We start from the raw sequence: 21,665 nt of genomic DNA, 5'->3' as shown, positions 1-21,665 counted from the left end.
TTTTCTAGACAGGGTTTCTCTGTATAGCCCTGGTTGTCCTGGAACTCACTCTGTAGACCAGGCTGGCCTCGAACTCAGAAATCCGCATGCCTCTGCCTCCCAAAGTACTGGGATTACAGGCGTGCGCCACCACCGCTGGCTGCAACAAGTATTCTTAACCACGGAGCCATCTCTCCAGCCAAAAGCTGACTCCGGAGAAAAGACACAACCGTGTCTCAGACTCAGGCACACTTATTTCAAACGTGCTTGGGACTCTGACCTAGGTCAGGCTGGCCCCCTGGCCCTGCAGAGGGAAGGAGAGTACAAATGATGATAAAAACATTAACTCTGGTGTCCAGACGTGCTGGGTAAAGCCACTTCTGCTGGGTCCAATGGCTGACTGGAGGTCCGTTCCAGGAGCTTGCCTGGGAAAAGACTGAATCCAAAAGTTGCCCTCTAACCTCCACAAGTGCACTGCGGCATGCCTGCCTGACCATGTTTGGTTACACACACATACACGATGTCAGATAGGTCCTGTCCCTCGTTGTGTGTGTGTGTGTGTGTGTGTGTGTGTGTATCCTGCATGTATGTACACTGGTGCGCTGTCTGCAGCTCCTGAGTTCAGAAGAACAATCTGTTGTTAGCAATCAGGCCTGCTGGGAACTGAACCTGTGTCCTCTGTAAGAACAACTAATGCTCTTAACTACCGAGCCATCTCTCCAGCCCCAAATATATATGTAATTTTTTTTCTCAAGATAAGATTTCTCTGCGTAGCTCTGGCTTTCCTGGAACGCATTTTGTAGAACAGGCTGGCCTCAAATTCAGAGATCCCCCTGCTTCTGCCTCCCAGGTGCTGGGATTAAAAGCCTGTGCCACCACTCAATGCTTATAATTTTTAAAGATTAAGCACAAAAGCCTGGCACGGTGGCTCATGCCTTTAATCTGGACATTTGATTCTGTGGGCTTAAGGCCAGCTGGTCTACAGAGTGAATTCCAGGACAGAGTGAATTCCAGGACTATGGAGAGAAGACCCTGCTTAAAAAACCAAAATAAATAAACAATCCAAAAAAAATTGCTGCCGAGAGAAGTTGGTAAAGTCAGAAGGCTGCCGGTTCAGGAGCCAGACATGGTGGGTATGCCTGCAATGACATTTTCTGGAGGCTGACGTTAAGCTCCACGCTAAGTCTGTACAACAGCCAGATTTGTTTATCCTGCTCCAGGATGCGAACAAGCAAACCGGCGACCCCTGTCCACGTGAGGGCGCAAGGACGCCTCAGACTCTAAGGCTTCCTAGCTAAAATGTTATCTCCTAGAACCCGCAAATAGAAACGTGGAGTGTTGAGCGGAGCGCGCTGGACTAACTCCCAAGCGCAAAGGCCACTGGGGCTTGTAGTCCAGACTGAGTGCCTCCCTGGGCAACCTAAGGTCTAGTTTCCAGGTTCTGAAAAAGCTTGAAAACTGGGTGCGTTCTTCCTTTCTCCGTCACCATGGTGATGGTGCGGGCGACGGCCCGGGATTTGGCAGCGGCAGGGCCCCCTTCCCACTCCCTCCTCCTCACCATCTGCTCCTCCCTCACACCTGGCCGCGAGCCGCGGACGCCTCCTCCGCACGCAGTCCGGGACTCCACGGCCACCAGGCGGCGCGCTGCACGGCTCAGCCTGCTGCCCTCCTCCCCCGGCACTTGTCAATCAGAGACGGAACCAAGACCCTCCGCGCCCGCCCGCCCGCCGCTCGATCGCCCTCGCTGGGCCCCTCCTGGGCCGCATCATGAAAATTTAATCCCAAATGCATTTGTAGCCTGACACGGGGAGAGAGCCGGTGGGGAAAGCAACACCCTGCTAAGGCTTGGAACTTGAGGTGCACTGGAAGAAGCGTTGGCTTGGCATGCTTCAGGGTCTCTTTAGAGTTGGGGTTACCCCCCATCCAGGGATGGGAGTGGAATTGACAGGTGAAGAGAGGACTTAGTGGGTGGGGACAGATCGTGGAGCAGGAGTAGAAGTCGCCGCTGGGGCTCAAGGGGAGGAGCCAGGCCCCAGAAGGCGGAGACAGAACCTAGACAGCATGTATGCAGGAGTACCGGGACAAATTTGTGGGGCAGGGACAGAACTCAGAGGGAGGAAACAGGACTCAGTTGATGGCGTCCAGATTCAAAAAAGTCTAGGGAACCTGACATATTCTTGAGAAGGGAGGAGGAAACCATGGGGCTCGAGGGCAGTAATGGCGAGCAGAGTTCAAAAGGATGAAAGGAGAGGGAGCAGAAACTCAGGGAGAGAAAGATGGGGTGCCAATAAAAAAAGTAGAACTCAAGGGGAAAAGTGGAATCCGAAAAGTGAGAAAACCAGTCCGGCGGCGTAGCCTGGAGCTCCTCGGGAGGCTGCATCAGGATCATTAGGGGCAGCCTGAGCTACGGAGCGAGGGTTGGGATGTAGCCCGGTGGACTTGCCGATCATATGTGCGGCTCTGGGTCCCATCCCTAGTATGGCTAAAAAAAGGAAAACGGGGCCCGGAGAGATGGCTCTGCTCTTCCAGAGGACCCGGGTTCAGTTCCGGGGGATCGGATGCCATCTCCAGGCCTCCAGTGCCATTAGGCATAGAAATAGCACACAGATATATACCATGCTAGCAAAACACGCATACCTGAATTAGACTTTAAAAATAAACTTTTTTTTTTTTTAAGACGGCTTCTCTGTGTAGCTCTGGCTCTCTCCTGGAAGTCGCTGTAAAGACCAGCCTGGTCTTGAATTCTCACAGATCCGCTTGCCTGACTCTTGAATACTGGAATTAAAGGCTTGCAGCGCTCAAAAAAAAAATCTTTTTTTTTTAAGAAAAGAAAAAGAGACGGAGAGAGAGCAAGCCAAAGGTCAGATGGGAAGAGAGCTCAGAAGCGGAGAGATCTGGGAAGAAGAGACTCAAAGAGCATGGACGGTGCGGAGTACCGGGGGAGTGGATATAGTGGGGAGCGGGGCAACTCGGAGCTCAATCCCAGGGACGTGGCCTTGAGGTGGACAGGTGGAGGCTCTAGGCTGGGAAAGCTGGAGGAGAGAGGGTGTAGCCTGCAAGCCAAGCGACATAGGACTGGCCTGGCTCCTCCAGGTAGCCTGTTGGAAGGAGAGGGCGGGTCCTTCCTGCAAGGGGTGGAGCCTCGTTGGGTGGGCGTGGACGCCCCGCCCCGCCCCGACGCTGAGTCCGCTACAGCCCTGGGCAGCGGGCACTCGCAGCCTGGTTCCCCCCGAGCGGAGCTGCGGGGCCGGGCCGGGCCGGGGCGGACCCCGGGATCCCGGACGCGGCCGCCCGGGCCCGCGGGCGGGGGGATTGGCAGGGGACCCGCGTGGGCACAGCCACCATGGAGTTCCGGCAGGAGGAGTTTCGAAAGCTGGCGGGGCGCGCCCTGGGGAGGCTGCACCGGTGAGCCTGGTGGGGTTCCTGGGAGGGGAAGGATGAGGATGCCCCCTTTCCATCCGACAACAACGGACCGAGGGAGAAGAGGGGCGACACCCAGGCACGGTGTGGGGAGGCCCACCCATCTGTTCAGGATTCCGTCCTGTCAACGCCGTCCTTCCACTCTGCCTAGTTCACCATCATCGTTCCCCCTGCTCCCCCGCCCGCCACCCCACCCCGTACCTCACCCTACCTTTTCTTTGGGATTGTGTACCCCTCCCTATTCTCTGGATCCCTGTCCACCTGTCCTCTTGGTCTTTTACTTTAGATATGTCTCCTCTCTCTGGATTCTCCCACTGGGTGTCTCTCCCCTCTCTCAATTAGGAGCCAGTGCGGGCGCCCTGGCTGTCCCGCAGTCCTGACGCCGACTCTGGCATTCCCCTGCCTCTCTTCTTCCCTGGACCTCTGGCCCCACTTTGATCTGTCTCTCTCAGCATCTCTGGCTGTTCACTGCTGCCTTCCCACCCTGGCTCTCTCCATGTCTCCTCTTTCTCAGGTTCTGTCCCTCGAGGCATTTAATCTGGAGCTAAAGCGGATTGGGGCTGTTGGTTCTTGTCCTTGGGGGGGGGGTTAAGCTGAGAGGGGAAAACTGGGGTATCCTAGGTTCCGGGGCTGAGGGGGATGAAGAGAGTTTCAGGCCACAAAACCAAATTAATCTTGGGGGTAAATATGGACTTCCCAAGGGATATAAGCTAGAAGTGGTGTAGATTTGCTCTCAGCAAGGGCCGCCATGATTCCCGTGACCCCGGTGACCCTTGAGGTAGCCGGGACACCTCTCAGCCTCTCACCCCCAACCCCAGCTCTGGCTCCAAGTCAGAGAAATTACTCAGCTCTTGAGAAGCCTAAAAATATCTATCCACAGTGCGGGGAGGAGATGGCCTCGTGGGCACAGTGCCCTCAGACCCTGCTTCCTCCACACAGGACTCTGGTCCATCCATCTTCCTTGGCCATCTGAGTCCAATGTTAGTGTGATAGTCTGGTTTGCTGTACCTCACCTCCTAGATCCAAATTTAACCCCACCCTCTAGTAACCTGAGAGGATGAGGGTGGACAGAGGAAGGCCGGGAGGTGCAGTGTGTGGATGTGGTGGGGGTGGGGGGTGGGGGGTGGAAGCGGTGGAGGGGGAGCTGAGACAGCTTCACCTCTTCATTTTCCAATTCCCAGCCCCTCCCCACCCTTTTTTCTCGCCTCCTTTCACGAGTTTCTCAAAATACACCAGTGTGAAGTCAGGGAAGCTAGAGAAGGATGTGCTGGTGGAGGGGGCTGGAGGGGGCTGGAGGGGGGACAGCAGGAGGCAGGTGCTCCTCAGGCCCTCCCTCAGCCTCTCCATCTCCCCTCTGGGTCTCCAGTCTTGCCTTCTCTTTCTGAATTTAGAGACCCCAGAGGCAGGAGCCGCAGAGGGGTGGGGAGGGGGCAAGCATTCATTCGCAAACAGAATACAGTTTTATGTCGACAGTGGGCGGGGTATTAACGGCCCATGGGTCATTCATCTTCCCAAGCTCCAACCAAGAGCTGAGAGCTTTAGATGCTCCTGGAGATGAGTGCCTCTAGCTCGGGGTGGGGTGGGGTCTTTTGGACCAGGTAATCCAGGGTGACATAGGACAATGTAGAGGAGCCAGGAGCCAGGGGTTCTTACCGCCGGGCTCTGGATAGGGAGGGCATTGCTGGAAGCCAGGAACGGACCGGGCCCACAGGAGTATGACCTTGGACCTGGGAGCTCTGCTTTCCGAGTCTCTGTTTCCTAGTTCTACAGTAGGAGACCAGCAAACCGTCAAGGCATAGGAAAACGAAGAGGCAGGGAGTGGGCAGTGCCTAGGGGCAGCTGAGGATGGCCTTCCGGTGGGGAAACTCCACCCTAACCCATTCTCTCACCAAATCCTTGGCCTAGTTGGGGTCATCCAGAGGGGAGATGGGGGGTTTCTGCCACTCTTGTTATTTGAGACAGAATCTCCTGCAGCCTAGTCTGGCCTTGAACTCTTGATCATCTATCCTCTCTTTCCCAAATGGTAGGATTACAGGCTCACACCATCGGGCCACAGGTAAACTTCCCTGTGTGGTGACTGACTTTTTTTTTCTTAAATTTTGGATGATACTCAGAATTCTGTTTGAAAAGCTTGCATGGCTTAGAGAAATCCGACATCGAATATAAATACCAAATGTCAAACCTCAGGGGTTACACTCACACCTATAGTCAGTCATATATCAGACTCACACCTATAGTCAGTCATATATCAGAAATGAACTCCGCGTCAAACTCCACTCTCACTGGCTAATGCTCTGTAGAGGGGAGCAGGTCCCCGGGGTCCTTCACCCCTGTGTGGTTTACTCTGGGGGCTTTGATTCCAGCCCCTGGGCTGTCTTCCTTCTACCTTTCTTTCTTCTTTTTCTCGGTTACTGTCTGTTCCCTCTCTCCTTCTATCCTTGGGACCCCCCCTCTTCTTTTTTTGTTTTGTTTTGTTTTTGAGACAGGCCCTGGCCAAGTAGCCCTGGCTGGCCTAGAACTCACAGAGATCCTGCCTCTTCCTTAAAGTACTGTGGTCAAAGGTGAGCACTACCATATGGCTTGTTTTGTTTCGTTGAGACAAAATCTGGTGTCTCAGGCTGGCTTCAAATTCACTAGATAGCCAAGCTGACCTTGAATTCCTGATCCTCCTGCCTCTGTTATGGTTACAGATGTGTGCTAATATACCTGGCTTATGTCGTGCTGGGGAGAGAACTCAGACCTTCCTACATGCTAGGGAGACACTCTACCAACTGGGTTAAATCTCCACCTCCCCCGCCCCCCCCCCCCTTACTGCCTCACTCTGTAGCCCAGGCTGGTCTTGAAATTGCAGCCATCTTTCTGCCTCAGCCTCCCTGGGTACCCTGGCTGTACCGGAACTCTCTCTGTAGACCGGGCTAGCCTCGAACTTAGAGATCCACCTGCCTCTGCCTCCAGAGAGCTGGGATCAAAGGGCGTGCCAACAGCACCGCCCGACTCCACCCCGTTTCTTTCCTGCCCCTCCCCACCTCCTTAAGTCTCAGTATGGGGCCGTCGGCTGTGTTCTTTGGTCCTCCCCCTCCCCCAGCCCGTCTGGCTGTTCTCTCTCTCCTCCCCCGTCCCCATCTCCCTCGCCTCCATCTGTTCTCGCCCCTTCCTGGGAGGCAGCCCAATCCCCTGCCTGCCTACCGGCTTCAGAGGGGCCACAGTGAACACTGAATGTCCCCACGCTCAGGCACTTCGTGACCTCAGATCGTTTGTCCTCGGCGTGTCCTCATCTCTCCATTTTCTAGCCCCAGAGGCGCTCCCCGCGCTCCTCAAGGCACTGCTATGCCTCTCACCGCCTGTCTGTCAGTTCCGACGTCCTCACCCTGAGTCTCTGTCTCCCTTTTCCTCATTCTCTGACCCTCTCTCCCTAGGGCTCTGTCATTTTCCCCACTCTGAGTTTCTTACTCTCTGGGTCACTCTCTTTTGATCTCTCTCTCTCTCTCTCTCTCTCTCTCTCTCTCTCTCTCTCTCTCTCTCTCTCTCTCTCTCTCTCTCTCATCTTCACCAGGTCTCCCTGCCCCAGTCTCTGGCTACTCCCCTGCCCCACTCTGCACGGCTGGATGTCTTTCATCGCCGCAATCTCCCCACCTCTCTGGTCTCTTTCCTCCTGCCTCAGGCTCCAGCAGCCTGCCTCTGGCTGGGAGGCAGCCCCTCCGTGCACTATCCATCATCCCAGACTCAATCCTGGATGCAGATCGGGCGGAGGCGAGAGTCACGCCGGGAATGAATGCGCCAATCTCCCTACCAGGGCCATCTGTCCCTTGCCAGGACACCAGCTAGCGCTCCCCCTCCCTGTCCCCTAGGCTGACAGCCTGAACTCCAGATTCCCCAGGGATGGATACTTAAGCCGGACGTCTGGATTCGGCACCCCACGAGGGAGTCCCCCCAAATCACATCTGTGGGAATGGGCTTCAGGCTGCGTTAGCTGGATTTCAGCCCCACACCTGGGGCCTGGAAGCAGGGCAGGGCAAGCACAGGGGGAGAGGAAAGGGGGAGGGGTCGATATATATAGCCGAGATGGCTCAGAAGCATCTGCTCTGTTGACACCTTTGCGCAGGGCTCTCCTTTGTACCTTTGCTGACTCAAATAGACTCGGATCTGCATCCGCTGGTGGGGGCTGGGGACAGTCTTGGAGCCTTGCGGTGGGGGCTTGCAGGCACTAGTTCTTTGATTCCAAAGGGTTGTGTAGAGTCTATAACTCCCTAGTGGAGAGAGATGAGAAAGGGCTGGGGAGAAGGCAACGGAAGATCTTGACCCCAGATTTGAGGCAGGGGAGCGCCCGCCGGTGGCAGGGGGGAGCTGGTGGCCTGGACTCCTGGGACTGGAAGCAATTCGGACTCAGATTCTGGGTCTGGCAAAAGCCGTGGGTTTTGCCACGCACTCCCGTGTCCCAGGGAAGAGAGGGAACTCTGAGTTCTTGGACAGATGGAGGGAAACACAGGAGCAGAGATGCCTGCATCACAGGGCAGCCGAGCTAGGTTCCGCCTAGGACCCCTGTGTCACCGGGAGGAGGGGCCTTGACTGCTGAGTCTTAGCTTTGCGCCTCACTGCAGGTTACTGGAGAAGCGGCAGGAAGGCGCGGAGACACTGGAGCTGAGCGCCGATGGGCGCCCGGTGACCACGCACACGCGGGACCCGCCTGTGGTGGACTGCACCTGCTTTGGCCTCCCTCGCCGCTACATCATCGCCATCATGAGCGGTCTGGGTTTCTGCATCAGCTTTGGCATCCGCTGCAACCTGGGCGTGGCCATCGTGTCCATGGTCAACAACAGCACGACCCACCGTGGGGGCCACGTGGTGGTGCAGGTAGCTGCTTTGGCGAGCCCTGCTCCCTGCCCGTGGTCCAGGCCGCACTCCTTCCCAATTTCTACCCTTTGGTCCTTCCCTTCCCGGCCGCCCTACAGATCTGACCCCACTCCCGGTTCTTGGCTTCCTCAGCCCGGCTCTTACGTAAAGCAAGCTCCGCCTCCTTTCCATCCCAGACAACACTAGCATTAAGTCCCTGCTCACAGCCCCCTTTGGACCTTCTAGTCCTTTCACTCACGGCTGTGCCCCATGTTTATGTTCCCGGATCACACGAATAATTTCACTGCTATCTCAAGAGCTTTTCCCAATTCACCTCTGTCTATGTCCACCTGGTTAGTTTTGGTCCACACCTAAAGCCTCGTCCAAGCTCAGATTTATGTGATTTTTGACTTGGGTATTATACAAGCTATGTTCTTGACTGGGAAAAGAAAAAAAAAATCTTGGTTTGGTCTGTGGCTTTCCTGAAACCCTGCCCTTTGCTTCGTTGTAATTGGGAGCACCCCTAATTTAGCTGCTTCTTGGCCCTGCCTAGACCCCATACAGGTCTGTTCACAAACAGGAGGCAGTCACCCCCACACTTGGGGATATTCAGGGAGGGGATACTGAGGTAAGCAAGCAAGTAGAACCAAGCTTCTAGGCAGCAGCGCTTGTAGCTAAAATGGCAGGGCAGGCCCTAGCAACATAGAAGGGCGGAGCTCCAGTGAACTCTGATTGGTAGATTTGGGTAGGGCATCTTGTTGCTGATTGGCTGAGGTGCTAAGTGAATGGGGGCTGATTAATGGAGGGTTGAGTCCGGAGGGCATCTAGTTTGATGTGTATTTTGACCCACAGAAAGCCCAGTTCAACTGGGATCCAGAGACCGTCGGCCTCATACATGGCTCCTTTTTCTGGGGATACATTGTCACTCAGATTCCTGGAGGATTCATCTGCCAAAAATTTGCAGCCAACAGGTACAGTGGTGGCGTTTCAAGGTGGCAGAAATTGTAGTTGTGTATGGTGAAGCTAGAGGGTGTGGTCTTGGGTTTGGCTCTGGGAAATTGGGAGGGTCCTTGTTTGAGGGCATATCTTGGAGGCAGCCTCTAGTTCTGTGAAACACAGACCCTGTTGTAGGCAGGAAGGGGAAAATCCTAGGAGCAGTGGGAAGGCCGGATGCTGGCTGGCTAGCGCCACACGAACAAACGCCTCTCTGCATCTGGCGTGCCTAGACTCTTTTTTTTTTTCTTTCTCTCACCTTTCTCAACAGGGTTTTTGGCTTTGCCATTGTGGCTACCTCCACCCTAAACATGTTGATCCCCTCAGCAGCCCGGGTTCACTATGGCTGTGTCATCTTCGTGAGGATCCTTCAGGGATTGGTGGAGGTAAAGCCTGCCCCATAAGCCCTCTTCCCTCCTCTCTGACCCCACCTCTTCTTGTTGACCTCCGTGCTCCCTCCCTAGGGGGTCACATACCCTGCTTGCCACGGCATCTGGAGCAAATGGGCCCCTCCCTTAGAACGGAGTCGGCTGGCGACAACAGCCTTCTGCGGTGAGAGGAAGGGGCTGGGGTCTTGTGTGTGTTGGGGGGCACGGCTGAGCTGTGATCTCAGTTTAGGTGTGGCAGAGATTTCAGGGCTGAGGGGCTGCTCTCCCGGATCTAGGAAAGGCCTAGGTCTAAGTTTGTTCTCTCCCGTCGTTGTCTCCTCAGGTTCCTATGCCGGGGCAGTAGTTGCCATGCCCCTGGCTGGGGTCCTGGTGCAGTATTCAGGATGGAGTTCTGTCTTCTATGTGTATGGTGAGGGACTCAGATGCGTGGTTCCGGGTGGTCCTGGGGCTGGCTGAGCAAGCCTGGGTGTCACCGTACACCCATCTCCTCCCTGACCCCCTCAGGCAGCTTCGGGATCTTTTGGTACCTGTTCTGGTTGCTTGTCTCCTATGAGTCACCCGCACTGCACCCCAGCATCTCCGAGGAGGAGCGGAAATACATCGAGGACGCCATCGGGGAGAGCGCCAAACTCATGAATCCTGTTACGGTTGGTCACAAGGCTACAGGACTGGGGTGGAGTGTGTGTGTGTGACTCAGAGAACATAGAACTACCAAGCAAAACGCTGGGGGCAAATGGGGGCGAGACAGGAGGATTGCAAGTTCGAGGTCAGGCTATATGTTATATGAGTTCAAAGCCATGCTAGGCCTTGTTTCAAGCTAGCTTTGTTTCAAAACTGAAACCTGGGTTAGAGGTTTGGCTCAGTGGGAGATCATTTGCCCAGAATCCCCTCCTGAGGGGCTACTGGTGTCTCACGATGAAAGATGCCTGCCTAGCATGCATTCCTACTACTGAAAAAAACCGAAGGGAAAAAAGAAAAGAAAGAAAGAAAAATAGCTGGTCTAGATTCCATATTATAGCCAGGCAGTGGTGGCGCGTGCTTTAATCTCAGCACTTGGGAGGCAGAGGCAGGTGGATTTCTGAGTTCGAGGCCAACCTGGTCTACAGAGTGAGTTCCAGGACAGCCAGGACTACACAGAGAAACCCTGTCTCAGAGGTAAAAAAAAAAAAAGATTCCATAGTAGGTGGACTGGTGTTCAGGAATGGCGGTACTAGGTGGGTGATTTAGAGCCACCCAGGAGGCTTTGTTGGAAACAGCAGAGAGGATTAGGATGTGATTATTTGCTAGATATTGCTGTGGGTGTGGCTAGACTTTGGGGGAGTGGTTGAATGGACACTTAACTGGGCTCACCATTTATGGGTTCTCATGAAACCTGAGAAGCCTTTGGGGAGTCAGAGCCCACCCTTCATCCCTGCCGTGCACTGCAGGAAATTAACCTTTGTTCCCCCCCCCCCAAAGAAGTCTACAAAGGAACTTCTCTATCAGTGGCTGCCTTTGGCAGCGGCCCTGTAGTTATCTGGATCCACTCCTGTCTGTGGCTCTAAGCACCGTCTCCCGATGGCTGCCTTCCTCAGCTTCCACTGCTTGGATGCCAAAGCAGGCCATTGGCATCTCTCTATAGATGAATAAGCATGATCCTTCACAAATCCTTCACACGTGTAGATGACTGTTGGTAGAAAGTCGGTTCTTTAACTGGGATTCCATCATTGAATAGTGATCCTTTGTCCTCTTATTATTTGACAAGGAAAATGGGAGAAAACTCAAAAGTCACCAGATTTAAAACCCATCGTTAAGGATTCCTAAGTCCTCAGGAGAAACGTGTGACCCATTCTCGAGACTTCAGTGAACTATCTTGGGGTCCCAAAAGGGACACAAAGTTCCAAGTCCTGGTGTCATGGTCTGCTCTCCCCTCCCCACTGCTCCCTGCCCCCTACAGAAGTTCAACACACCCTGGAGGCGCTTCTTCACGTCCATGCCCGTCTACGCCATCATCGTCGCCAACTTCTGCCGCAGCTGGACCTTCTACCTGCTGCTAATCTCCCAGCCCGCCTACTTTGAAGAAGTGTTCGGCTTTGAGATCAGCAAGGTGGGGGAGCACTCGATGGGGATGAGGGACAGGGGGCCTGCGTCCCGAGGCAGGGATGGAGGCGACGGCGGGGTTGGGGTGTCACCCATTCACACCTGGTGCGAACGCCCATGTACCGGCTCTCACAGGTGGGGCTGGTGTCGGCGCTGCCTCACCTTGTCATGACCATCATCGTACCCATCGGAGGCCAGATCGCCGACTTTCTGCGCAGTCGTCACATAATGTCCACGACCAATGTGCGAAAGCTCATGAACTGCGGGGGTGAGTGGGTGGAGCAGAGCACAAAGGGGAGGGCTGGCGGGCGGGGCGGAGGCGGGGCCAAGGGCGTGGCTGATCAGACCCAACAAGAGTAAAGGCGGTGTGTGCAACAGTTTCACCAAGTCAGGTTTGGAGACCACTGTGTGGAAGGAAGGGTAGGTAGACCCGGATAGTGTAGAGAAGACACGGAGCTGTAAGGATGGGATCTTCACGAGGCAAGGTGGAACCAGACTTAACCTAGGCTGGGAGTGGGGGCGCTGTGGATGGGGGACCTGAGGAGACAGACGACTGGCCATAATTTAAGTTTTAGGGAAACAGGCCATGGGTGGGGACTTGGGAACACCGAGCTGTGAATGAAGACGCAGCAACATCAGCTGAGAGTGGGCTCCAGAAGCGATGGAGGCACGAGTGGGGTCTCTTTTGGGGGTTCAGAGGTGGGGTATTGGTCATTACTGAGAGTGGCCTACTCAGGAGGAGGGATCTTAGTGGATCCTTTGGAGGCAGAGCGCCAAAGGGCATGGATTAGGTTGGGTCTTGGGGAAGCAGGACCCACTCTAGTTTGGTGGAACCGGGGTCAGGTCTGCTGCAGGTCAGATGTGACTAGAAGGGGCCAATAGAAGAGGGTCGGGGTGAGATCAAGACTGCCATTGGCGAGGTGGCCAACGGAGTCACAACGGGCACTTGGGAGACATGACCCTCTTCAGGTTTCGGGATGGAAGCTACGCTGCTGCTGGTGGTCGGATACTCACACTCCAAGGGCGTGGCCATCTCCTTCCTGGTCTTGGCTGTGGGCTTCAGTGGCTTTGCCATCTCTGGTGAGAACCTCAGATAGGCAGTTTGGGGTACCGGAGTCAGCTTGGGCCCTGAAATAGGTTTCTCGGGAACTAGAGAGAAGTCTCAGCAGTTAAAACCCCTGCTGCTCTCTCTTGCAAAGGAGCCCAGTTGGGTTCCCAGCGTCTACCATACTTCCGCTAACTCCAGCGCTGGTGGAGGGCGCCCTCGTCTGGACTTTTTGGGGAACTGCACGCACACGTTCACGTCCCTGCTCCACCCCCATACGTACCGTTTTGAAAAAAACGAGTGTCCCCGAAGAACAGGGCGTGGGGTGGGTGTAGCATTTCAGTGGATTATCTGAGTTGGGGACTGGGTATGACATCTGGTACCTTGATACCCCACCAGGGTTTAACGTGAACCACTTGGACATCGCCCCTCGCTATGCCAGCATCTTGATGGGCATTTCCAATGGCGTGGGCACACTGTCTGGGATGGTGTGCCCCATCATCGTGGGTGCAATGACCAAGCACAAGGTTAGCACAGCCCTCCCAGTGAATGCCTGGAGCCTTCTAGATACCCAACGTTCCTCTTCTTCCTTTCTTTTTCTTCTTTTTTTAAAAAAAGATTTATTTATTTAGCCGGGCAGTGGTGGCACACGCCTGTAATCCCAGCACTTGGGAGGCAGAGGCAGGTGGATTTCTGACTTCGAGGCCAGCGTGGTCTACAGAGTGAGTTCCAGGACAGCTAGGACTACAGAGAGAAACCCTGTCTCAACAAACCAAATCCAAAAAAAAAAAAAAAAAAATATTTACTTATTATGCATACAGCGTCTATCTGCATATATGCCTGGAGGGCAGAAGAGGGCACCAGATCTCATTACAGATGGTTGTGAGCCACCTGTGGTTGCTGGGAATTGAACTCAGGACCTCTGGCAAGAGCAGCCAGTGCTCTTAACCTCTGAGCCAACTCTCCAGCCCCTCTTCCTTTTATCTCTCCTTTTATTTCGAGACAGGGTTTAGCCCTGGATGTCCTGGAACTCTCTCTGTAGGCTGGACTGGCCTGGAACTCAGAGATTTTCTTTTCACTCTTAAAGAAAATCTATTGTTATTAATAATTTAAAAAATGTGTGTGAGCTCATGTGTCGCATGGAATGTGTGTAGAGGTCAGGGGTCAACGGCTGCCTTCCTCTTCCCACCACTGGGTCCCAAGGATCCAGCTCAGGTCCGAGGGTTGTTGGCAGCACTGTGCCTGCTAAGTCATCTCACCAACTCCACTTTTTTTGGGAGTCGGGGGTCAGAGTGTCACTCTGTAGACCAGGCTGGCCCTGAACTCGCAGAGATCCACCTGCCTCTGCTTCCTGGCCTCCTACTCGTTTTAAATGTGAATACTGAGCCCACCGCGGCCACTGTGAGCTGCCTCGTTCGGATGCTGGGGACTTGGGTCTCGTGCAAAAGCAAGACCTCTAAGCCCTGAGCCATCTTTCCGCCCCCCCATGTATAACACGCCTTTGGAAGACACGCAGCCCAGGCTGGCCCTCCTCTCTGCCCGCAGACGCGCGAGGAGTGGCAGTACGTGTTCCTCATCGCCTCCCTGGTGCACTACGGCGGCGTCATCTTCTACGGGGTCTTCGCCTCCGGAGAGAAGCAGCCGTGGGCGGAGCCGGAGGAGATGAGCGAGGAGAAGTGTGGCTTCGTCGGCCACGACCAGCTGGCGGGCAGCGACGACAGCGACATGGAGGACGAGGCCGAGCCCCCGGGGGCGCCGCCCGCGCCGCCTCCGTCCTACGGGGCCACGCACAGCACCGTGCAGCCTCCGCGGCCGCCGCCCCCGGTCCGGGACTTCTGACCGCGCCCCGTGCACCTCCGGCCGAGCGATGCAAGTCTTCCCTCGTCCCCAGTGCTGTCCGGCCAGCCCTCTCCTCTCTACTGCCCCTTGCGGGGGTGAAGCTGCACACTAGCAGTTTCGAGGATCCCCCAACACCCCTGAAAGTTGTTCTCCGCTTGTTCTGCCTGTGTGGTTTCCACGCTCCCCCTCCAGGGCTGTATTTGGATGGACAGTTCAGCCTCTTTCTCTCTTGTGGTTTTGAGGTTTCAGCCCCTTTCCCAAGACCCCAGGGATTCTCAGGCTACCCCGAGATTATTCAGGTGGTCCCCTATTAGTTCCAAGGCTCGCCTCACCATTCTGCATTTTCCAAGTTGGTCTAACCAACCATCAGTGCCGCCATTCCCAGGACTGATTCTCACCAGCGTTTCCGAGGGGAAATGGCGGTTTCAAGTCCCCCCCTCCCCCCCAATTCTTCTCTAGTCCCCTCACCAGCACACTTTTCCGGGCCTTGTCCTTAGCTTAGTACAATCACTGTCCGTCCGGGGAGATGGCCGAGATGGCTCTGCTCACCCTGTGCTCTTTTTCTGACTCAGTTTTCAGGTCGCAGTAGTGGCTGCTCAAAGCTATTAATTCAGAGGCTGGGGCCACCTCCTCCTCCCCGCGGTGGCTTCAGGATTCCCCTTCTCCCCCCAAATCCTTGCACTTTACTCTCCTGGGCGGCCCAGACTGCCCTCGGTTTCTCAGTGGCCATGTGTTGTGTCCCTCAGGGGCTAAGTGATTCCAAATCTTCCGGGGTGCTCCCCTCATAGACACCCCTCTTTCAAGGTAGAAATCTGGGGGGTGTGTACGGGAGGATCCCAGGGAAGGGAGCGGGCTGGGAGCACGGGGCTGTCCTGGGGCAGGGTCGTGTCTTGGTGTCTGTCTCTGTGACGTAAACCCTGCCCTGCCCCACCCCACTCCCAATAAACGCTTTGGGGTACAGATTGGGCTGTCACGTGACGTGGGTCCTCCTCCCTGGGGCCCGGGCGTGCAGACCCCGTCCTCCCTACTGTCTACACCCCAGACTCCAGTTCGCCCCTTGCTTTAGTCGGGCCCCAGCCCTCCGCCGATGCGATCTGGACCTCAGTTTCCCCCTCTGCTCCCGCTCCCCTCCGCCGAGCACTCAGGCGCAGACTCCAGGCCGAGGCGGTTTATTGGGAAGCCTTGCCTGGCTCTGGGGCCCCTCTAGGCGTTGACGCGGGGCCGGGTCTGCGGCGCGGTCCTCAGACGAAGTTGGGGGACAGTGCGGCGGGCGACAGGGCTTCCAGGCGCTGCGGCCCGCGGGGCGGAGGGGGCAGCTTGGGCGGCAGCGGGGGCGTGGGCGGGGGCTGGCGCGTGGCGATGTGCGACGGCACCCACGCGTCGGGGGCGTAGAAGTAGAGGTCCAGCGGGTCCTTCGGGGCGTCCAGGTGCAAGACTGCAAGGGCGAGGGACGCGTCGGGGGGCCGTGGGGTGGGGCGAGCCTCGATTTGGGGGGTGGCACGGAATTAGCCGGGGCTTAACTGAGCAGGGAGGGTGTGTGGGTGTAGGGGGGATTTAGGCTCAGAGAGGGGAGTAGTGTGTGTGTGTGTGTGGTTGTGTGTGTGTGGCGTGCGAGTGTGTGTGTGTGTGTGTGGTGTGTGTGTGTGGTGTGTGTGTTGGGAATCTGAGCTACAAAGTGAGATCCTATCTCAGAGGAGGAGGAGGAGGAAGAGGAATAATTTTGGACTTAACGGGCTGGGACCAGACCATGGTGGGTTCGAGCCCCTTGGCCAGGGGTCTGGGTTCCTACAAGGGTGTTCTCAGCCCCCTGTACGGCCTGCGTGAGGACTCACCTGGTTCCTCTCCGCTGTCCCGGAGCCGGTGGTGTGCAAAGGACCTGTGCCTGGAGGCCCGGCGGTAGAGGCACCACAGCAGGAGGAAGACGCCGATCAGCATCCCTGTCCCCGCGAAGAACAGGCACAGAGCCCCGCCGACGGAGCCTCGTGGGCGGCTGACCAGAGTCACTCCTGAGGGATGGCACAGCCGTCTAAGCTGAGGGCTTCTGCCCTCAAACGCAGGGGTCCAGACCCAGCCCTCATCCCTCAGACCCAGGAGCCCCAGCCCCACTCCCTCAGACCCAGCCCTCCTCCCTCAGACCCAGCCCTCCTCCCTCAGACCCAGCCCTCCTCCCTCAGACCCAGCCCTCCTCCCTCAGACCCAGCCCTCCTCCCTCAGACCCAGCCCCATTCCCTCAGACCCAGCCCTCCTCCCTCAGACCCAGCCCTCCTCCCTCAGACCCAGCCCTCCTTCCTCAGACCCTGCCCTCCTCCCTCAGACCCAAGGATCCCGGCTCGGCCCTCAGGCCCCTCACCGGTCTCCTTCACTCGCTCCACAACGATGATAGTGTTGACTGTGTCTCCTCGGCTGTGTCTCTGAGGGGCCTGGGGCACGGCAGGGGCTACCTGATTGGGGTGCTCGGGAGGGACAGGGGGCCCTGCAATCCGTGCGGAGGGAAGAGGGATATCTGGCCCTTTAGGGCCTGAGTTCTGGGGTATGTGAAACTCTTTGGTGCCTAGGGAATCTGAGGTGGACAGGCTAGGGGTGGCAATGTGGGTGGCTGCAGGGGCTTCTGTGCTGGGACTCAAGCCCGGCTCACCGGGAGTGGTGGCTTCCTCCCTGAAGGGTGTTGGCTGGGTGGGAAGAGTAGAGGTGGTCTCCAAGTCAGAGGTCGTAGCCATCTCTGTTACACTTTGGTTGGGGGCGGTGGGGAATTGTGTTTGGGGGATATCGGTGGGATTGGAGTTGGTGGTGAGGAAGGCTGACTGTGGGGGAGAGTCAGGGTGGGTGGTCAGTAGCAATGCAGAATCTAGGTTTCTGGTGGCACCAGAGCCATAGGTCTCTAGGGATTTGGAGCTGAGGAGTTGGGTGGGGCTTGGACTTGGTATCTTAGACCCTTCAACAGGCGAGAGTTTGGGGGTATCTCCTTTGGAGATTTCAGGGGGTTCATGGTGTAGAGTTGGTGTGGGGTCAGCGTGCACAGTCTCAGGAGACTCTGAGAGTGAGGCGTTGGAGAGATTAGGTTTTGGGGTTTCAGGAGATTCAGATGGGGACATCCCAGTTGGGTCAGGTTTGGGGGTCCCAGAAGGTTCAGTGAGTGTTGCTTTGGAGGGGCTCATTTGTGGAGTACCCTGGGATTCTGCTACTGAGGTGAGCTGGTCAGGCCTGGGAGACTCTAGAGAAAGGGAGGGGCTGGGGCTGGGGGTCTCCCTTGAGGTGTTTATGGAGATGTGAGGGGATGCTGAGGGCGGGGTCCTGGAGTGCTCAGGAGGGTTGGTTGCAGAGTACCCTGGGGTAGATTGGTCTCTAGTAAGATTTTTTAGAGCGCCAATGGGCATCCCAGAGGGCTGAAGCATCCCCAGGAGATCGGAGCCCACAGGCATAGAGGATGAGGGGGCTGCCCTGGAACTCAGACCGTCAAGGAGAAAGAGAAGGAAGAAGATGGGGCTGAAGGGCTGCATGGTTCTGAGACGCTTATAGCTGTGGAAGGAGTAGGTAGGAAACAGTCAAGACCAAAGCGTCGGGAGCCACGCCCATCCGACACCATCCGACACCACGCCTACTCGGAGGCCACACCTACCAGCTCCCAGAAGGACCAGATCTGTCCAGGGACCTGGCAAAAGCCAACAGCAACTCCCTGGAGGCTGTGGGATGGTAACCGGTCACCAAGGATACAGGAGTTCAGGGATTCTTGGGGGTGGTAGTATGTTTCCCAGTGGGGTCCCTGAAAAATTGGGATATGATGACACCTTTCCAAGGTCCCACAAATGTTAGACTCCAAATTCAGAGGGTGTCAGGTGGCCAAGGGGACATACGACAACCTTCTCCTAAGGCTCTTAAGAGGCTAGGACTGCAAAGGCTTTAACACCTGAGGAGAATGAGAATGAAGGGCTGGGCCCCAAACTCAGTCAGAAGGAGGAGGACTCCACCGTCCCGAGAAGCCAACTGTTGGGCTCTGAGTCCCACAGAGTGGGGGGCAAGGAGTCTATGTCTCTGGTTCTTGCCAGAAATTAGGTACTTAGAGATTTTGAGTGTCGTGGCCTACAGCAGGGCTGAAGGGTCACAGGGGAAAGGACACGGGATCGCTGGACCGTGGGTTAGACGATGTCTGATCTCATTTCCAGGACTTCAGGAACTAGGGATGTGGGGTGCAGACTCCTCAGCCTGATGGGGATACAGATGGGACGGTGGGCTCAGCCCCCCCCCCATTTACAGAGGACGGAGCTAGGGACCCAGTCACCCTGAGGTGGGTTAGAGATGCAGGGGTGAACTGGGGTGGGTCATCTGGAGTCATGGGGTCTCTTACCTGTTCGACGGTGTCCAAGACAACGGCAGATGATCAGCTCTTCAGCTCTGAACAAAGAGGCAGACAGGGAGGGAGTGCTGCTGAATGGCGCTGGGAGGAAGAGGCAGGGTCCCAGGGGCACACAGGTGACAGGTGACGCACCTGACCCCCTCCCCGGGGAATGGGAGCCTAGCAACAGGCTGAGATTCTTAAAGGGACAGAGACATAGGACCTCATCGAGAGGGTAGAAAAGGAAGTTAGGATTGAATCAAGCTATGATCTCTTTGCAGCCAAGGTTTGGCCTGGTATAATGGTACAGGCCTGTGATCTCTGCTCTCGGAAGGCAGAGGCAGAAGGGTCATGAGTTCAAAGCCAGCTTGGGTGACATAGTGAGACCCAGGACAGCCTGGGCTACAGCAACTCTAAAACAAAAATAAAACCCAACCAAGCAAATACACACACACAAAACAAACACAAAACTACCAACCCAACAGACACAAAAATCCAGCTGGGTGGTGGTGGCCACACCTTTAATCCTAGCACTTGGGAGACAGAGGGCCAGTGCATCAGAGTTTTAGTCCAGCCTGGTCTACAGAGCAAGTTCCAGGGCAGCCTGGGCTACACAGAGAAACCTCATCTCAAAATACAAAGTAAATAAAAGTGAGTCCTCTGCCCCTCCCGCTCCCCCTCGCATCTAAGGATCTAAGTTCTTGGTACCTTTCTAGTTTAGTCTCACCAGGCCACACTGCTCACCTCAGACTGAAGGATCCAGGAATCCAAGCTTTCAGAACATACGAGTGGGGAGCCCTGCCTTGACCTGCTTTCTGGTTGGGATTCCAAGTTTGGTCCCTCACCTCTGCGGAGGTGGGAGTCCAGGCGCCGTTACTTCCCTCGCCCGCGATGTGATACGGGAGGAGGGCGTGGCTCTTTATGCCTGCTCCCCTGTGAGATGGTCTTATTACGTAGCATACACAGGCCTCGAATCTGCGGTGATTCTGTTTCTGCCTGAGTGTACAGCACCGTAGAGTGGCCTTGGGAGCCCCCCTTGAGACATGCCAGGTCGGTCCTAATCTTCATCATGCCCCTGTGTCACTTGTAGGCAGGGGAAAGACTCGTCCCAGTGGAAGACCAGGGCCTCCTGTGTCCCATTTCATGGCGGTGACTTCACCTGTTTGCACACCTCCTCCCTCTCCTTCCCCTGATGGGCTCCTCCCCCCTCGTGATGGGCTCTTCCCCCCCCCCCCCCAAGCCTTTCTCTCTCTCTTCCTTCATGCTAGTCCCTTCCTAGGCCCTTCTGTCTGGAGGTTATTTCTTCCCTGTCTTTCTCCCTGTGTCCCTCTGCTCTCTTCCCTGCCTCTCTCTGTCCCCGACTTGTGCTCTGATGGTCCCCCTCTCCAGTCTCTATTTTTATCCCTCTGACACACCCCTTGTGTCCACCTCTCTGTCTGTCCCCCCCTTCTCCCCTTCATCAGTACTGACTCTGGGTCCCAATTAGTTGGTGTTGGCCACAGCAGCGCAGGGCCCCACCAGGCTTCTCATTACCGCTGGCGGCTCCTAATGAGCGTGGGGTGGAGTGACCCCGCGCCCCCAGCCCGGCCTGCGTCACTGCCGCCGCGGGGGCTGTGAGGGTATATAAAGGGGGCGTGAGCATAGCTGCCCGAGCCCACTGCACGGTACGGAGCCCCGCGGGAGGCCGGTGGCGGGGTTGGACAGTGGGCCTTAGGCTTCTGGGCGGGATGGTGACATTGAGATCCTGTCCCCTGTGTCCACAGGTGATGGAGACCTGCCAGGCGTCCAGGAGCCCCCGAGAGCGGCTGCTGCTGCTTTTGCTGCTGCTACTGCTTGTGCCCTGGGGCACTGGCCCTGCCTCAGGGGTTGCCCTGCCCCTCGCCGGTGTGTTCAGGTAGGTATGAGGTCCCGGACACCCAAGGGAGGGAGGAGACGCCCCCAAGGGAAGGCGAGATAGCGCGCGTGGGGGTTGAGGGGTGGGGGTGCTTAGGGTCAGGCTGCAGTGGGGACCCGCGGTGGCCCGTGGGGCCTAGCACGCAATCACTGCATTTCTCTTCCCGCAGCCTCCGCGCCCCCAGTCGTGCCTGGGCAGACTTGGGTACTCCCCTGTCTCGGCGCAGCCTGGCGCTAGCTGACGACGCGGCCTTTCGGGAGCGCGCGCGCCTGCTGGCCGCCCTGGAGCGCCGCCGCTGGCTGGACTCTTACATGCAGAAGCTGTTGCTGCTGGACGCGCCCTGAGCCTAATAAAGAGCCTGTCGCACTGCGACTGCGCCTCCTTGCTGCGCCGCTCTTGTGGGTGTGTGGGGAGGGGCCCTCTGCGTCCTCGCTCGGTTTTGCCTTCTTCGGGTTCCCTCTTGGGTTGTCCTCTCCGGATTCCCTCGCCGTTCTGCTCTCCTTTCGTCATAGTTGAGGGCGCCCTGATTCAGCTCTGTTTTGGTCCCGTTTATTTTGGGGTGGTGGTGGCGGTGGTGGATTATTTTCCGAGATAGGGTTTCCTCTGTGTAGCCCTGACTGTCCTGGGACTCATTCTGTGGACCAGGCTGGCCTTGAATTTGAGATTAGCCTGCCTCTGCCTCCCAAGTGCTAGTATTAAAGGCAGGCTCACCACGCCCTGCCGGGTCGGGATTTCTTAACCTTTTTGGTCCGCTTGTTCATCGGCCGGGGAGATATCCTGCAGTTCCGAGCTGGGCCGCCGCGGCTGCGGGAGAGGATGACTAAGCAGAGGCCGACACCTGTTTATTCGGAGAGCCCGCGGAGGGAG

General features: G+C 56.5%; 3 protein-coding genes across 3 annotated transcripts; 2 read left to right on the top strand and 1 right to left on the bottom strand.

Moving 5' to 3' along the window:
- The first annotated feature begins 3,179 nt into the window (after positions 1–3,179).
- Slc17a7 (solute carrier family 17 member 7) lies at positions 3,180–15,536 on the top strand. Its single transcript, XM_052178793.1, has 12 exons — positions 3,180–3,384; positions 7,998–8,250; positions 9,082–9,200; positions 9,494–9,608; positions 9,687–9,774; positions 9,934–10,020; positions 10,116–10,258; positions 11,548–11,697; positions 11,826–11,958; positions 12,660–12,770; positions 13,135–13,262; positions 14,281–15,536. Exons 1-12 carry the CDS (start codon positions 3,323–3,325, stop codon positions 14,572–14,574), a joined length of 1,683 nt encoding a protein of 560 aa, XP_052034753.1. The 5' UTR covers positions 3,180–3,322; the 3' UTR covers positions 14,575–15,536.
- Positions 15,537–15,770: 234 nt separating this feature from the next.
- Gfy (golgi associated olfactory signaling regulator) lies at positions 15,771–19,121 on the bottom strand. The gene is made up of 5 exons (XM_052178783.1): positions 18,917–19,121; positions 18,191–18,334; positions 16,925–18,090; positions 16,407–16,580; positions 15,771–16,009 (listed from the first exon to the last, which is right to left on the bottom strand). Exons 3-5 carry the CDS (start codon positions 18,069–18,071, stop codon positions 15,816–15,818), a joined length of 1,515 nt encoding a protein of 504 aa, XP_052034743.1. The 5' UTR covers positions 18,072–18,090; positions 18,191–18,334; positions 18,917–19,121; the 3' UTR covers positions 15,771–15,815.
- A 1,510-nt stretch (positions 19,122–20,631) lies between these two features.
- Pth2 (parathyroid hormone 2) lies at positions 20,632–21,142 on the top strand. The gene is made up of 2 exons (XM_052178774.1): positions 20,632–20,798; positions 20,968–21,142. Exons 1-2 carry the CDS (start codon positions 20,632–20,634, stop codon positions 21,140–21,142), a joined length of 342 nt encoding a protein of 113 aa, XP_052034734.1.
- The last annotated feature ends 523 nt before the right edge of the window (positions 21,143–21,665 follow it).

The sequence above is a fragment of the Apodemus sylvaticus genome, chromosome 1 (assembly GCF_947179515.1).
Source record: "Apodemus sylvaticus chromosome 1, mApoSyl1.1, whole genome shotgun sequence".
Lineage (NCBI taxonomy): Eukaryota > Metazoa > Chordata > Mammalia > Rodentia > Muridae > Apodemus > Apodemus sylvaticus.
The sequence above is the reverse complement of the archived record's forward strand: the minus strand, read 5'-3'. Positions and strand labels throughout refer to the sequence as shown.

What these genes read in the sequence shown, in the direction of transcription:
- Gfy (XM_052178783.1), bottom strand. Translation starts at nt 18,071, where the DNA reads ATGCAGCCCTTCAGCCCCATCTTCTTCCTTCTCTTTCTCCTTGACGGT. An exon ending in GGAGCGAGTGAAGGAGACCG is followed by an intron (nt 16,581 to 16,924) that starts GTGAGGGGCCTG and finishes GCCATCCCTCAG; the next exon opens with GAGTGACTCTGGTCAGCCGC. An exon ending in GGACAGCGGAGAGGAACCAG is followed by an intron (nt 16,010 to 16,406) that starts GTGAGTCCTCAC and finishes TCGCCCTTGCAG; the next exon opens with TCTTGCACCTGGACGCCCCG.
- Slc17a7 (XM_052178793.1), top strand. Translation starts at nt 3,323, where the DNA reads ATGGAGTTCCGGCAGGAGGAGTTTCGAAAGCTGGCGGGGCGCGCCCTG. An exon ending in GGCGACAACAGCCTTCTGCG is followed by an intron (nt 9,775 to 9,933) that starts GTGAGAGGAAGG and finishes TTGTCTCCTCAG; the next exon opens with GTTCCTATGCCGGGGCAGTA. An exon ending in TTCTGTCTTCTATGTGTATG is followed by an intron (nt 10,021 to 10,115) that starts GTGAGGGACTCA and finishes TGACCCCCTCAG; the next exon opens with GCAGCTTCGGGATCTTTTGG.
- Pth2 (XM_052178774.1), top strand. Translation starts at nt 20,632, where the DNA reads ATGGTGACATTGAGATCCTGTCCCCTGTGTCCACAGGTGATGGAGACC. An exon ending in CCCCTCGCCGGTGTGTTCAG is followed by an intron (nt 20,799 to 20,967) that starts GTAGGTATGAGG and finishes CTCTTCCCGCAG; the next exon opens with CCTCCGCGCCCCCAGTCGTG.